This window comes from Eurosta solidaginis, chromosome 1, assembly GCF_040869045.1.
Source record: "Eurosta solidaginis isolate ZX-2024a chromosome 1, ASM4086904v1, whole genome shotgun sequence".
Classification (NCBI taxonomy): domain Eukaryota; kingdom Metazoa; phylum Arthropoda; class Insecta; order Diptera; family Tephritidae; genus Eurosta; species Eurosta solidaginis.
In genome coordinates, this window is record NC_090319.1 from 254322245 (window position 1) to 254340608 (window position 18364).

General features: G+C 32.9%; 1 protein-coding gene and 1 long non-coding RNA gene across 5 annotated transcripts in view; one reads left to right on the forward strand and one right to left on the reverse strand.

The window, feature by feature from the left end:
* Positions 1–2474: 2474 nt before the first annotated feature.
* The window catches only part of krz (beta-arrestin protein kurtz), a 46944-nt gene continuing 31054 nt past the window's right edge, over positions 2475–18364 (reverse strand). For all 4 annotated transcript variants that reach the window (XM_067760385.1, XM_067760384.1, XM_067760383.1 and 1 more), the window contains exon 3: positions 2475–3527. In XM_067760385.1, coding sequence (XP_067616486.1) covers positions 2689–3527 — 839 coding nt within the window. In that variant the 3' untranslated portion in view covers positions 2475–2688. The remainder of the gene's footprint in view (positions 3528–18364) is intronic.
* LOC137237115 (uncharacterized) lies at positions 14140–15596 on the forward strand. Its single transcript, XR_010948831.1, has 4 exons — positions 14140–14254; positions 14681–14794; positions 14861–14906; positions 15059–15596. It is a non-coding gene; the product is annotated as an uncharacterized lncRNA (long non-coding RNA).

Below are 18364 nucleotides of genomic sequence, written 5' to 3' on the forward strand. Positions count from 1 at the left end.
TTGACAACAAATCTACTTGTGCTAAAATACTTGTATTTTATGTCAAACGATCCCCAGGTATATAATTATTTTTTACAATTAAAGCTTATATTGTTGCTGAGACCTACAAACATTATTTAATATGTTGTAGTACCTTGGATTTTACATAAATAAATACATTTAAAGCAAACTGATTTAGGAGTGAACAACTAAACAATTATCCAAAAAATTATGTTATACAATTGAAAAGATTTGTATGTATGTATCTTATTTGGATCATAGTCTATACTGCCGTCCGTAGCAAAAAGACAGTAAAGTGTAAAAAGTGAAAACTATATATGTATGTAGTTGAACCATGAGTAAAACTTTATAATAATGTAATATAACATTTCTATGTATAACCAATTTTCAGAGAATAAAAGCAATACTATTTGTTTCATATTGATTTCTTGCCTTGGAAAATTGATTTACTGCTTTTTTGGTTAAGAAATTTAAAATATTCGAAATATAAAACAAATTTTAAAACTCGTTTTAGCTTTGTTGTTTAGGTAATCAGTAAATTGGTGTCACGGAAATATATTGGCATTAAAATTCCTAAAAGGCGGTAGGTGAACTTTACTGCCTTTTTGCTATGGACGGCAGTATAATATATATGTATATATACATATATATGTAGGCAGTAGACTGGGTCGATTTATTAACCGATATCGCGCCATCGATTTTTCGATAGGATTTGGGCTCAGAAAAAAATTTTCCACTACGCATATCCAAAAAAACTAGTATAAATTTTCGAGCCTGCGAAATTTAATTTTTTTGACTTTTTTCCGACTTTGATTTTTAAGACTTTTTTCATGACCTACTAAAAAAATTTTCATTTGATTGTAAAATTTTAATGAATACCCTGTCCGACCCAAAAATGTTCGCTAAAAACGTTGGCGATAAAAGTGTTTGAAAAAAAATTAAAAAAAATAAAAAAAAATAAGAAAAAAATTTAAAAAAATATTTAAATAAAAAAAGATAATTTTTTTTTTTCAAAAAACTGTTATCGACAACGTTTTTAGCGGACATTTTTGGGTCGGACAGGGTATACATATGAAAATTTTTTAGTAGGTCATGAAAAAAAGTAAAAAAAATTAAATTTCGCAGGCTCGAAAATTATTTTTTTGGGTATGCGGAAAATCGATGGTGCGATATCTGTTAACTTTCGTCCATACAAATCGACCCACCTCAACAGGTATAGCTTAACGTTTCATAAAATTATAATAAATTAGAAAATACTGAATACAATAAAAAATGCATATTTTCTGCTTTGCGCGTTGACAATGTTGTTTTTTTCCTCGGTATTTTTCCCTTTATATGCATGTATGTATGTGTATATATGCGAATTTACAATGAATCCTTCAATTGAAACTACGACTTTGACAGACAAACGTGCCATATGTTAAAAACTTTATGCTTTGTTTAAATAAAAAAAATGTAAGGCGCGATAATCTGCGAAGAGATCTAAGGCCGAGCTTCTCTTTCAATTTGTGTCGTGCTACTCTTGATTTTCCCTACAAATTGGCCGGACGGGACCTACATGTTTTATGCCGACTCCGAACGGCATCTGCAAGGCAGATGTGTTTTCACTGAGAGCTTTTCATGGCAGAAATACACCCGGAGCGCTTGCCAAACACTGCCGAGGGGCGACCCCGCTTAGAAACTTTTTCTTCTAATTGAAAAACCTTATTTCTAAAATTTTGATGTTGCTTTTCCCGGGGTGTGAACCCAGGGCATACGGTGTGGTAGGCGGAGCACGCTACCATCACACCACGGTGGTCGCTTTTTCACGTTTCACAAACTCCGTGCAGCAAATTTCAAAGGCAAAGGATTGACAAAGGAAACTGTTTCGAGGGTGCCTTTGCCCATTCTTTCTTTGACATATGTGTAACTTAAATATCTTATGGATTGGATCATCCGATTTTTAAAGTTAACTACTATCGTGGTCTTCTCTGCATATCTTTCTAATTCCCGCTGAAGATAGCCGACCGTCTGCGTCGTCATATTGAACATCCTGCCAAAACGCTTAAAAGTAGCCATCTTAAACATCTTGTAAGGCAGTTGACGGATAAAATATCACACTTGTAGCACGTGTAAAAATAATTTAACAGATGTCGCTTTTTAGCCGCCATCATGAATGTAATCAGGAACCTACATTGGAGCAAAAACGTGAGATATTTTTATTTAACTGTACGCTTATCGCTGCGCTTGGCAAAGCGCTCTATGCTAAATCCGGTCTAAGTTTTCCAAACTAACTCAAAATTACATACATACAACAAACTTTCAGTTCGTTATTAGTAATCATACCTCTGCACTAGTAACAAAATGGCATACTTAGCTTTTGAAACTTATATTACTAACCTTTCACTTCTTACAATAATTATTAATTATTATGTATTCAACTTGTCCTTGGTATACATATGTAGTATTGCGATTTTACAACACAAATACAAACATTGATTTATACATCTTTTGACTTTAATAAAATTCAAAAAGAAATCGAGAGTGGCAAATAAAAATTAAACTTTTGCTAACATAATTTAGCGTGCTGCCACACACACAGTAAATTTGCATGCTTCAATTATGTAATTAATTATGTTTTATGATATTTTTAGTCATATAAATGGCCAATGTTATATCAGCACCACGACAACAGAGACGGCTCCTTGTCTAGGCTTCTGTTTCTGCTCCTTTTAATCGAAGTCGTGCGAAATCTTCAAAGATAATATCATCATCTTGTGCATCATCCTCGTCCAACTGTATCAAATTTGTGGTAGGCACTTCGGCATGTTGCGCTTCGCCTGAACCGTTACCCCAACTACCACCTTTTACGGACAATCCACCGTCACGTATACTTTGTCGTGGCGATTTATCCACTAACAATGTATTATCATCCTCTTCTGGTTTTGGATGCATTAGCGTAAATGGCAATTCTGCCACTAAATCACCACCTAATAGAGGACCGCTTATAAGCAGTTTAACTTTCACTTTATAGTGAACAATTATACCAAGACTTTCACGTTGTGCCGGATTCGTTATCAGTGTACTGGACGCCAAATTTGTATCTTCGTGTTTCAATTGACCATCGAGCGCCAATCCCCATTTATCTTTGTTATCAGCAAGTAACGGACATAGCTCAAAAACTTTCGATAATGTGAAACCAGGTAACACCTGACAACCATCTTCGGACTCAGTTTCCGCCACCACCGATTTATATTGCGCAGTGGAGAAAAGGCAAATGTCGGCAAATTGACGCACACATACTTTAATTTTTTTAACAGTACGATTGGAATTATTCGCAACATGCACATTGACGGAGATTTTCTCACCATGGTGGTATAATTCTTTATCTAAGCTGGCTTCTAGGTGGATTTTATTAGGTTTCATCATAAATTCCTTACTAACTTCGATGGATGGCTGCTCTCCCACTTTAGACGGTGCGTACATTATTTTGCGTATAGTTAAACGGACAGAGTTACGTTTATGCGGTTTATCATCGATGTGTTCACCTGTAAATTAGAGAGAAACATTTTTCTTTATTTTATTCAGTCTGTGGTCAATGATAATTAAAAACTTAAAAAAAAAAAACATGTGAAAATTTTATAAAAATGTTAAATTATTGGATGGCTTGAAAGCATCTGTCGATGTGAAGAAATTAATATTTAAACTCTGTGATAGCATATAAAATTTAGACAGAGCGCGGAAAGTAGGGTTAAATTGAAAATTATTGGATTTACAAGCACGCAAATAAAAACGTTAAAAGAAGCGAAGGTATCTGCAAAGGTACATCAAACGATTTTCTTTCCAGGAGAGTTGGACAATAAAGAGATCCGGCATTGAGGTCATAAACAAACATGAGCAACTGGTCAACACTCCTTATTTCCAGCGATTGCAGATTGATAAGTTTATACCTTACGAGGTAAGAAGGAATTGGATCAACAAAATTTAGAGAGGTTAGACTAAAGCGCACAGTGATAGCTAAATATTGAATTCCAAATGGATAGGCATACTCTAATTTATAGCGCAATAAAAAATATATAAATATACATAAATTTCCGGTATAAGGATCCTTAAAGTCTATTGTGTACCTACGAAGGCAAGCAAGATTACTAGAAGCCTTAGGAAGCAAATAAAAGATGTGGCTGGCAAAAGAGAAGTTGTAAAAAAAAACAAACCCTAAATCAGTATACTCATTAACTGAGACCGAGTGGCCGCCTGAGGTAACGAGGTGATATTAAACTCTTCGCGGATGATACACTACTGATGCTTAGTGGAGATGATATAACTGAAATATATACTAAGTTGCAACAAGATCTAAATAGTGTTTCTGATGGGTTAAGCGTGAACAGACTTAAATTGAATATCAACAGAACAAAATTTATGGTCATTTCAAGACGAAATTTCCCAAATGCCGACCTACAAAATTTAAATATTAACCACAAACTAATCGAAAAAGTCAACACCAACAAATATTCGGAAATAAAAATAGATGATAAAATCAATTTCAAGGAGCACGTTGATTATACAGTGGGAAAAATAGCTAAAAAAAATATATTTCAAATAACCAGCAAATATTTAAATAGGAAATACAAGGTAATGGTTTATAGAGCAATAATCGAACATTTTATTTACTGCCAGACTATATATTTCGTATTGCGAGATAGTCAGATATACAAGCTACAAAAGTAACAGAACCGAGCTATGAGATTCATTCTCAAAAAACGCAATGACACACCTATTAGAGACATGCTATCTGCCCTAAATTGGTTAAGCATTAGACAGAACCTTTTTTATTTTACTATGAAATTTATTTAGAGATCATAACATAAGGTAATCTGCCTGCGTACTTAAAGAGTAACATCAAATATGTAAAAGATAGAATGCATATCTAAATATAAAAATACTCGAAGCAAAAATAATTTCAACCTACCTGCTTATAAAACCGAAGCAGACAAATGTAACTTGTATTATAAGGGATTAAAACGCTATAAGGAGCTACCTAATGATATCAAATCTTGTAATGCCAATAGATTAAAAAAAAAGAATTTATTCATTGTAAAACACTACAATTTAGTACTGTTTAGGCAGACTTCCATAGCATCAATAGAAATGTATGCCTGCTAAGTATTCTGATATGAAGCGCCTTCCAAGAACTTTCTCTTTCAAGCTCTCGTGCGCATACAATAAGTCGCCGAAGCAAATACTACAACGCATGACTCGACCATATCAGTGCATCGCCGTTCGGATGTTGCCTTCGCGCTTTACGAACATGCGTAAAAGTCGCCGAAGCACATACTGCAAGGCATGACTAGATGATATCAGTGCATCGCCGTTTCGATGTCGCCTTCGTACTTAACGAACATGCGTAAATGGCCTTCACAACAGAGATAACTGGCATCAAAATAATGGTGGCATGATTCGGAGGTCTGCCACAGTTCAGCACTATACGGTAGTTCATAGATATAACTAGGTTAGAATTATATGTTAGTCTAATAGTTAAGATAATTATATATGTACTTATATACATTGTAAATAGATGTAATCTAGGCTTAAGTAAGCTGTAATAAATAAATAAATAACAAGTAAGGACCGGACTATCTTCGGCTGTGCCGAAGACTTCATACCTTTCATGAATGGGGCAGAACAATAATCTTATCCTGTTCGTAATCTCCAAATAATCGGATGTATAAGATAAGGAATATATAGTGAACAGATGTACATACCTAAACGATTTTTAGGATAAATATAAAATAAAAAATGGCAAAAAACCCCTTATCTGAACATTTCGGTTGTATGGGATATATATTATATATAGCTCCGATCGAAATGATTTTTACAGGAAATATTCTATGACATATTAGAATAAATATCACCAAGTTTAACGTTTTTATATTGGAAATTAAGGGAGAAAATGCCAAAAATCTTTCTATCTGAACGATCGGTTGTATGGGATATATACTATATATAGCTCCGATCAAAGTAATTTTTTCAGAAAATCTTCTTTGATATATTAAAATATATATCACCGAGTTTCACGTTTATACTTTCTAAATTAAGGGAGAAGTGGCAAAAAATCTTTCTATCTGAACGATCGGTTGTATGGGATATAACTATATATAGCTTCGATCAAAGTGATATATTAGAATATATATCACCGAGTTTCACGTTTATACTTTCTTTTCTTCAAGGTATAAAAATGGCAAAAAACCCCCTTATCTGAACGATCGGTTGTATGGGATATATATTATATATAGCTCCGATCGAAACGATTTTTACAGGAAATCTATGATATATTAGAATACATATCACCAAGCTTTACGTTTTTGTTTTGGAAATTAAGGGAGAAATGGATAAAAACCTTTCTATCTGAACGATCAGTTGTATGGGATATATATTATATATAGCTCCGATCGAAATGATTTTTTCATGAAATCTTCTATGATATATTAGAATACATATCACCAAGTTTAACGTTTTTATATTGGAAATTAAGGGAGAAAATGCCAAAAATCTTTCCATCTGAACGATCGGTTGTATGGGATATATACTATATATAGCTCCGATCAAAGTGATTTTTTCAGAAAATCTACTATGATATATTAAAATATATATCACCGAGTTTCACGTTTATACTTTCTAAATTAAGGGAGAAATGGCCAAACATCTTTTTATCTGAACGATCGGTTGTATGGGATATATGTAACTATATATAGCTTCGATCAAAGTGATTTTTTCAGGATATCTCCTATGATATATTAGAATATATATCACCGAATTCCACGTTTATACTTTCTGAATTGCGGCAGGAATGACCAAAATCGTCTTATCTGAACGATCGGTTGTATGGAAGATATGTTATAGTGGTCCGATCCTACCGGATCCGACAAATGTCTAATATAATACAAAAATACATCCTTGTGCTAAATTTCATTGAGATATCGCAAAATTTGAGGGACTAGTTTGCGTTCAAACAGACAGACGGACGGACGGACGGACAGATGGACATAACTATATCAACTCAGTTCGTCGCCCTGATCAATTCGGTATACTTCTATATTTCTCAACGTTACAAACATCGGACCAAAGTTAATATACCATTTCATGTTCATGAAAGGTATAAAAATAAGTAATACGAGTGAAAGCTAACAGACTAAGAGAATGTCATATAGATAATTCTGCAGAATAATATGGAACATTAATTTTACGAAAAAGTTTACGGCCATCAGCATATTGAAAAAAACTAAGATGTTGAAAGCAGGAACCTATAACATTGATAAACAGCACAAACGGTTTTTATCGTATTTCACGTTCTGAGGATAGATGGGAAAAAGTCGGAAATAAATTTTTATTGCCATTTTTTGATAATTTTTTTTAAACCATTTATTATTGAAAACAAAATTCAAAACCAATGGAATGTGTTCCTATCTTTTACGAATTTTAAATAAACGATCTCAATCGATCTCAAAATTCCAAATTTGTATCTAATTATTTCGATCCGTGCGCCACCTAACCGATCCCCCCCCCCCCCCCCCCCCCTTTTTATTGCATTTTCTCGGTGTCTTAACCTATATGTGAACTTTCACATTTGTTGGTTAATGAGAAGATACTTAAAAATCGATTGCATGTATTGAAAATGCGTACAAACATTCAACCGACCTAATATAAAGCAAATAAAATGCAAGGTAGTTTGTATTGCTTTCTTTTGTGTCTTCATATGAAATTGTTTAAAACACCAATAAAACATAAATTTATATCTAAAATTCGTATCTTGCTGGAATCAGAACTGATTTTAGATTTTCCTAAGTATTCCTTTGTATACATACACAAACAAAAAATTTATGAAAACCGTCATTCGAAATGAAAAAGAGAGAAAAAAAGACTTTCCTAACATCTCCAAGAAACAATTAACAGTTTATAAACTTATGAAAGATCTTTCGGACAACGTATACATAAGTCTTGTTCGTTGACTAAACAGAAATAATATTATAGGCCAATATATGGATCAACCAATGAAAGAGGGGTAACGGATTAATACAAACACCGTTTTCTTACATTTTTTATACTTTTTTAATGCTTAATAAAAGTCTAGACTAAATTTTAATAAAAGTAGATATATAGATCTGGGTTGAGCAGCGCAACTATATAAGAAAGATTTTATATTTTGTTAGTAAAACTGCCAAATTCACAAAAGCCATAAAGCCTTCTTTGAAATCATGTTTCTCTGTCCAGGTTAAAGAGAAACCAAAAACTATTTTATTTCAATATCATACACATATTTGACCTTATTCCCAAGTAATAGAAGTAAAGTCTGACCACTTTTGATTTTCGGTTCGTGGTGGACCTTATTTGGGATTCGCCCATATTGAATTGCTATGGTCGAAGACAACACAAATAAAATTTTAAAAATAACAATGAATTCACTTATTAAACTTTCCGTTCTATTTCTAGTCAATAGTTATTCGCAGACAAGCAAATTTTCGTCAATATCAACATGGATTTGTTGGCTGCTAAAATGGGGAAGAACAAATAAATAAAATTCATTTTCATTTACTGCATTAGGTATACACGTATGTGCATATTAATGTGTACAGTTAAGAATGTAGTAAACAATGTTGAATTGGTGAGACTAATAAAATTTAATTAACTTGCACCTCAAAAATACTATTAACCGCAAGGCAGAGTCCAAAAATAACACTTTCCAAATTCCGTATAGATTAAATTCTTTCCGTGGAAATGATTTGTATTTACTATGCAAGTGTAGTGAACCACAACTGTCGATCGAATGATTCGATTCCAAGAACGAATATTGCAAATTTTTCCAGTTAGATACTTTTTGTGTACTAAGTTTTTTTATGATAACTTTCCTTAATTGCCCTGCCTATTTCAGTATGGATGTGATATAAACTTGAAATACGTTGGCACTGAAAATTAATCATAACTTATAATTTTGTACAAAATGTTCTAAAATCTTTCGCTTATGCAGAAAAGAGTATAAAACTAAAGGTTGCTGTAAGAATGGAAAATTTTCAAAAGAACTACAGATTCTGCCCTGAAGATCGTCGGACTAATGGCTAAAGCGCAACACCGTCGATTTCTTTCAGAGATTTAATATTTAGGTACTTTCGGTATTGCGTATCGTAGGTGAGGCACGTGCCAAATTGATACGTTCATATTGTTTCCCAAGATGTTTAACAGTTCTAAAAAAACCCATTTTTACTTACATTATATCAAACCGAAAACTTGATATTGGAAGGGCTACTCAAAACTTTCAACGAATGGTTTTGTCAATCACACAACACGAAAAGCAACATTTTTAACTTAGTATTTTAATACGGCCCTAATAATAATTTATTTTTTACTGTCGTTTGGCACCACAGCAATCAAATTGGAATCACCAAGCATATTGACTTTTTTTTATTTCATAAGGGATTCAATTAAGCAATAATTAAATAACACTGCATAACACATTTACAAGAATTTCCATAATACGGCATTTTGAATTAATGCAACCATAATGGTCGCAATCCATGAAAGTAGAACGATATTTAAGATATGTTGATATTTCAGTTGCTTAAGGGCCAATTCGGTCGCCATGGTGTGACGGTAGCGTGCTCCGCCTACCACGCGAAAGATCCTGGGTTCACGCGGGTTCCGGTCAAAGCAACATCAAAATTTTAGAAACATGTTTTTTTTTTGCAATTAGGAGAAAAATTTTCTAAGCGGGGTCGCCCCTCGGCAGTGTTTGGCAAGGACTCAGAATGTGTTTCTGCCATGAAAAGCTTATCAGGGAAATCCATTTGCCTTAGGGATGCCGTTCGGAGTCGGTATGAAACAAGTAGGTCCCGTCCCACAAATTTTTAGAAAAAATTAAAAAGGAGCACCGATGACAAATAATTATTCAAGGAAAAATCAAAACTAAACGTTGACAAAAAATTATTATAGAACAGAAATTTTTCAATTTTCTTTCAAAAATTATTACACGGAGAAAAATGTTTTACTTAAATCTAGAAAAATATTTACTGATTCTAAAAATTTTAGATATAATCAATATTGACTTGGTTTTTTACTTGAATTAACAAAACGACTATTCCTGAAATAAGAAATTTTGTTTCTTATTAAAAAACAAAAACAAAATACAGGAAGAAAAACGTAAATAAAAAATAATTAAAAAAACAAGAAACTATTTCTTAACATTTACTTAATTTGTTGCCAAACAACAACAAATTCTTGGACTCTCGTTGGCTATTAAGATAAACGAAACCAGACATAATAACGGGATCTTTTAAAAATAAAATATTATTGGCACCACAAGCACACAAAAATCTTCAATTAGTGGTTGCATTTTAAAGTGAAAAGATGTTTTTAATACCAGTGAGTAAAAAATGAAACAAGTAATGGCGGATATTTTTCTATATTGTAAGTAAATATATCTATATACATATATAAAAAGAAGTGTACATTTTGATTGTCACTCCATAACTCGAGAACGGCTCGACAGATTGCCATGAAATTTTTATGAAAGATACAGGAAGGAGAGATGATGGTTAGTTGATTTTGAAATCCCAAATCGGTTTAGCCATATATATATATAATCAAATTCTGTGTGTGTGTGTGTTCGCTATGGAAACGTATTTCCCACACATCAATCATCACCAAATTTTGGTTATGGGTTCCTTCGATCAACGGGGAGGTTTTAGGCTAAAAATAATTTCGATATATAAAAGGGGCGTGGCACCTCCCATACAAATGGAAAATTTGGTACTGCATACCTTTGAAAGTATACATGCCAGAACATTGAAACTCAATGAGGAGTTATATGAGGTCAATCCCTCTAACACCACCAAGAAAATGCGGAATTTGGAGAAAGGGGGCGTGGAACCTCCCATTCAAATGGAATCTTTGGTACTGCATAACTTTGAAGGTATACATGCCAGAACATTGAAATTCAGTAAGGAGTTATATGAGGTCAATCCCTAACACCACCAAGAAAATGCGGAATTGGGAAAAAAGGGGGCGTGGAACCTCCCATTCAAATGGAAATATATTATACTGCATATATCTGGATGTCGTAATGGTAGGATAATTAAAATTGGTAAGGAACTGTGTGACGTTAAGTCCTAAAATCTCCAGTAAAATGTGGAATGGGGAAAAACTATGGCTGCCGTACAAACTTAAGTTATTTTAACACCTAAAGTTTGACTGCATTGTTGAGTTTAGCTGTTATGCCTTTTGGACGTTTAGTAATCTGCCGCTGCTTAAAAAACTTGTTTAGCTTCAGTCTATCTACATACATCTTCTATAAAAAATCAAATTCTGTGTTGTGTGCTATACTTCGATCATCACCAAATTTTGGCTCGAGGTTCCTTAGATCAAGACGAAAGTTTTTCATATTTCAGAATTAAGAATTTTAAATATAATGTTTTCTGTTTTTTGGCTATGCGAAAGAACTATCTTAGCTCCCAAAAATAATCATGTTAACAAAATCAATGATCGCTTTCAAAATCAATTTCCTGGTGAAGTGACGAAATATAAATCGATCAACACAGTTACAGATGAAGATAAAATTGTGAATTATCCAAATGAATTTCTATACTCCTTAGAACCAAAAGGAATGCCTGCGCATATATCAACTTTAACAAGTAAGAACGGGACTGTCTTCGGCTGTGCCGAAGACTTCATACCTTTCATGAATGGGGCTGAACAATAATCTTATCCCGTTCGTAATCTCCGAATATCGGATGTATAAGATAAGAAATATATAGTGAACAGATCTACATACCTTAACGATTTTTAAGATAAATATAAAATAAAAAACAGGTAGGTACTTTGTGTGAGGATGCAAAGTTTCAGGTTTTTTTGTGGTCTGCGTGTAAAAACTATGACTAAGAATCACGTATTTTCAACAATATATGACGTAAACGTAACTATTTGGTGAAATTTGATGAATTTTGAAGCTTGTAGCCGTAAAAAGGGGGCAAAAATTAGAGTTTATATGGGGTATATAACTATATATACCACCGATCTCTATGATTATTTCAGACAATAATATATGCTATATACGTAAGGATATGGTGAAATTTGAAGCGTCTAGCTGTTAAAAATGGGGAAGAAATTGCGCAAAGTTTTCTTATCTGAACAATCGGTTGTATGAGATATATACTATATATACCACCCGGTATCTATGATTTTCTCAGACAACAATATATGCTATACACGTAAGCATTTAGTGAAATTTGAACATATCTAAACGATTTTTAAGATAAATATAAAATAAAAAATAGGTAGGTAATCTGTGTGAGGATGCAAAGCTTCACGTTTTTTTGTGGTCTGTATGTAAAAAATATGACTACGAATCACGTATTTCAAAAATATATGACGTAGACGTAACTATTTGATGAAATTTAATGAATTTTGAAGCTTCTTGCCGTAAAAAAGGGGCAAAAATGACAGTTATATATGAAGTATAAATAATATATATACCACCGATCTCAATGATTTTTTTAGACATCAGTATATGCTATACACGTAAGCATTTGGTGAAATTTGAAGCTTCTAGCTGTTAAAATGGGGCCGAAATCGTAAAAAATATATATATATAATCTACTATATATATACTATATATACCATCATATATATATTATATATATCACCGATCTCTATGATTTTTTGACACAAGAATACATACTATATACGTAAGAAATCGGTGAAATTTGAAGCTTATAGCTGTTAAAATGGGGTAGAAATTGCGAAAAGTTTCTTATCTGAACAATCGGTTGTATGAGATATATACGTATATATACAACCGATCTCTATGATTTTTTCAGACAACAATATATGCTATATACGTAAGCAATCGGTGAAATTTGAAGCCTATAGCTGTTAAAATGGGGTAGAAATTGCGAAAAGTTTCTTATCTGAACAATCGGTTGTATGAGATATATACTATATATACAACCGATCTCTATGATTTTTTCAGACAACAATATATGCTATATACGTAAGCAATCGGTGAAATTTGAAGCTTATAGCTGTTAAAATGGGGTAGAAATTGCGAAAAGTTCTTATCTGAACAATCGGTTGTATGAGATATATACACTATATACAACCGATCTCTATGATTTTTCAGACAACAATATATGGCTATATACGTAAGCAATTGGTGAAATTTGAAGCTTATAGCTGTTAAAATGGGGCAGAAATTGCGAAAAGTTTCTTATCTGAACAATCGGTTGTATGAGATATATACTATATATACAACCGATCTCTATGATTTTTTCAGACAACAATATATGCTATATACGTAAGTATTCGGTGAAACTTGAAGCTTCTAGCTGTTAAAATGGGGCTAAAATTTGGGAAAATTATATATATATATATATATACTATATATATATATACTATATATACCACCGATCTTTATGATTTTTTCAGACAACAATATATGCTATATACGTAAGCATTCGTTGAAATTTGAAGCCTCTAGCTCTTAAAATAGGGCAGTAACTACCGAAAAGTTCCTTATCTGAACAATCGGTTGTGGGGGATATATACTATATATACGACCGATCTCATCAATTTTTTCAGGCCAAAATATGGTGCAATATACGAAAGTATATGGTGCAGTTTGAAGCTTCAATCCGTTAAATTGGGTAAGATATTACAAAAACTCCTCTTTTTCTGAAAAATCGGTTGTATGGAGGATATATGCTATAGTGGTCCGATCCGGTCGGTTCCGACAAATGTCTAATCGGACACCCAAATACACCCCGCTCACCAAATTTCTATCAAGATATCTCAAAAATTGAGGGACTAGTTTGCATACAAACAGACAGACGGACAGACGGACAGACGGACAGACGGACATGGCTAAATCAACTCAGCTCTTCAACCTGATTATTTCGGTATACTTAATGGTGGGTCTATCTATTTTCCTTTAAGGACTTACAATTTTCGGTTTCGTGACGAAATTAATATACCATTTCATTTTCATGAAAGGTATAAAAATTGGCTCACCAGTCATGCTTCTTCGGAATGTAATCAAAGCAACAATCATCAGCGGTAAAAGCAATACAATAATATAAAATAAGATACAATAAGATACAAGAATAAAATGTTTTAACAGAAAATTTCACCAAATATGCGTACAAATTTCAATTCATAAATTAAATTATCAACAAACAAAACAGAAAAAATAACGCAACATCCATTCGATCTCGGGCGTTACAGCGTGCGCCTGGTAAAGCTAGTTTAAAATAAAGCCTAAACAAAAAATGCATAACTGTAAATAGTTTTAGCAAGTTATTTCAAGAAGCAAATATTTTATGCACTGCTAAAAGAATTTTGCATTTCGTTTGTGTTTCAAGTTTTGGAAAATATTTATAAGCAAGTAAGCACTTTGAGTTCTAAAACCTACATTTATGCTTTTTTATACTAATCGCCATGCACATATTCCAATAATTTAATGTTTTTACAAAGCTTTTGGAATTAGTGATCAAGAAACGATGTTATATTTGACAGAAAGCGACATTGAGAAAATCTGTAGAGGACTTTAGCACAAAATTAAAATTTCAATCGAATTGAAATATTTGCAGAAACAAAACGTAATATTTGGAAGCATGGCGACTTTATAGCAAATTGTTTTATACATAATTAATATTTTTAGGAAACCTGCGAGATAAAAGATATACTTGTACGTATAGAAACCCAGCTCCGGAAGTTTTTAGAGGCTACTACTTCGCCTGCTCCAAGGGAATTTAAATTAGAGTCTGCTGATTTTGTAAGTATACAATTTGAATACGTGAAATTGTATTTTTTAATGAATGGAAGTTGTTTATCTTCCAAGACCAGGGAATAAGATATGGAAATATATCTGCTCACTTGAAGAAATGGTACGTCTGATTTTATCAAAAAAATTCACTTTTGAAAACATAAGGAAATTAGAAGACGTAATAAGGCTACATCATACTCAATATATTAATCTATTCAATGATTCTTCAAAACCGAAACACCATTTATTGCTGCATTATCCCTTTATTTTTAGAAAATGTGGCCCATTGAAAGATCTATGATGTATGCGGTTTGAATCCAAAAGTAAAGAAACTGTTAACTACGCGCATGTAACTTGTTCGAGAATAAATTTATCGTATTCTCTAGCAAAAAATTTTCCTTAATATTCACAAATATTATTTTAAACTATACTTCTGAACCTAGATTTACATTTAATTTGTCAAAAAATTTAAAAAAAAGTGTCCTACAATTTCGATGAAATGTTTGATGAAATGATTGTAATATGTCCTGAGCATGGTGACAGTATTATATTTAAAACCACTTTGTATAAACTAAATGATAATGTGTACTTCGGGGATAATCTTTATAACATATCCGATATTGTTAGAATAAGTGACAGTGTATACTTTATACTAGAGACAATCGAAATATCTACTAGGGATGACCATTATATGTGTTATTATATAAACAAACATACTACCTTGTTTAGAAAAATAAATATTGAAATATTAAAATGTAAGCCACTACAAAAATTTCGCTTACCAAATGGTAAATCGGCATACAAACCTCATATTTTGTGAAATAGGTAAAATGATTCAATAAATTTACTTAAGTAAACATACATTTTTAAGCATTTCTGTACATATTGTAACGAATTTACTGCATTTCCTCTTATTTGCAATCTTCTACTAACGTTCGAATCACTAAACTGTTGAATAAATAACTCCACTATTCAATAATGCAAAATGGCCTTTATTAAAGTACTTCACAATAACACTGATACTTCACAACCAATAGCTTGCTTAAATGAAACTGATTGTCGGGCCTCTACTGTTGCGGCCTTTTATAATCTTTGATTTCCTCGTTCGCATCTTCTAGGCGCTTCCATTTCCAGAATCTACTAGTTGGCCATCAGCTATAAAATTTCTCTTTCTTCATTTACTTAGCATCAGACTAGGGATGTGAGTATCACTTAGTGTCACTAATATTCGTCACAATATCTTCATGTAACTCATATTACTTTAAAAACGAATTCACTTTTAAACAAAAAAATTTCAATAAAATCTGTGCCAGCCCAATTGGGTATAAATATATTTATGTGTTTTATTAGGAAAAGGGTTTACTGGGTTTATGAAAAAATTTGCTTGATTATTTCAGTCAACAATAAGGAAATATTTACTAAATTTTAGGTGAAAAATTTTTCTTAATTCAAGAAAGGTCTTTCTTAGTTATTGATATTTTACTAAGCAAAAAATTATTTAATTTGTGTATACATTTTCTTATTTTCGCAGCTTACGCAAGAAAATATGTACTTCACTTAAGGAAAAAATTCTTAACTATTTAAGTGGTTATCAAGACGGAAATAAGTGTTTACGCGACATAGGCTGTCACACGCCCCATCTCCCATTGTTCTTACGTATACCAATGAATCTAATTATAACCCATCTAGCGTATTATCTTAAATTATATTGAGTTATATTCTACTGAATTATCCACAAAATCAATGAATTGTATTTAGCTTACAATTTCCCATTGGGAATCCTCATGGACGTGTGGCACCCTCCACCGCGTAAATCCAAAAAAACTATTCGCCCGTCGAATCACCAAAGCATAGACATGGTCATTCGAGCCGGATAACTGGCTCGTATGGAAGTTTCACTAGACGACTAAGCCGTCTAGGCGGGCGAGTATGTTTAAGTGACTTAAACTATGAACATTTTTCCTTCGTTTGTTTCATTAGCCATTGAGTGTGCTTGTATTTCTCAACTGGTTAGTTAAATATTCCAAAGACATAGTTTAAATTTTTTATCCCAAAGCGGGGTTTTTCAAAGCAAAACAAGGTAGCTCAACCCGCAGCCAATACCTTGGAGCCCCCAGTGCTCGCCCCCAATGAATAAATACAAGGTGTAACAGGTGCATAGCGACCTCCCTCTCTAAAAATAATAACATAACACATATACAAAGGCGTCAAATTCGCGTATTAGGAGTTCAAATTTCAACGTTTTTTTGCATAGGAAAATCACATCCAAATTAGTCCAATACATGACGCAATAAAACCAAACAGGTGAAAATAATTATTACAAAATCGAGTGGCATTTGACAATACTCGCCCTCATGAATTTAAGTGTTGCTTCTTATAACGGCTGTGGTTTGTATTTCCTTTTGTGGGAGGGTTTATTTCCTTTTTCTGAAAAAGTTTTAGCCACCGGAATTGAATGGCGGAATCTTCAGACTATCGAATTGTCCACAACTGAGGAATATGGAAACACACTGCCGACGTCAGTGAGATGATTGACGATCTGGAACAATATCATGAATCTGCGGATAAGTATCTGGGAGGCCTGTAATACGAAAACTTGGGATTGACGGTATATGGTCTCAAGACACAGGATTTATCTATGTAAACCAAGCGTTAAGGTAAGCTCATTGATCATCATAAAGAGGCAGATATTTTACAGTAACAATGCTTCAACAAATCGGAGCTTATAGATTTACGGAATGGCAACAAAAAACTTTGGCTTATCAGAACTTTATCTTAAACAGCTCTGGCTTTCCGTGGAAACGTTTAGACAAACATGAAATACTCCCAGGAGTATGATCAAATCCGACGACATTGTTCTGACTTCCTCTATCTATCCACCTGACTATCTTCTATCAAACCCTCTCCCCTCTGTATTTTCTAGTTTACGTTAATCGGCTAATTTCTTTCATTATTCCGTATTACTTCTTCCGTTCTTGCTCTTATCCAACTCTTACTATTACTCCTAATCTGATTCTTATTCTTAATCCTGTTGTACTTTGTCTCAAACCATTACTCTAATACATAAGTAAAAATTACTTTTACTCTTGCTGCCCATATTTTCCTTGATCCCTGCACTTCTCCGTCTTTTTTTTTTTAATTGGCCCTACCCTTATCCTTGTGTTGCGTCCGTTACAAAAAAACTACAAACATTTTTCTAATAAACAAACTGAACTTCAAATTAAAAGAGTGTTCAGATGTTAAATATTTTTGTGTATTTCTATATAAAAATAAAATAATGTTCCCGTGTCTACAATTTGTCGCGTCCGTTACCCCTCTTTCATTGCTTCATCTATATATTGACCCGTAACATTTTTTCTGTTTAGCCTACGAACAAAATGTTGCCAGAAAGAGGGCATTTTTGCGCTTTCAGCAGTGTATAAAATAATAACTGATGGTTCTTGAAGATGTTAGAGAAATTTACAAAATATAACGAAAATTTAAATTGTTGTATCTCTTTTTCATTTTTTATGACGGTTTTTATATACTTTTTGTTTACGTACATATATATATGTCGGTGAAAGACACAATTTTATTATA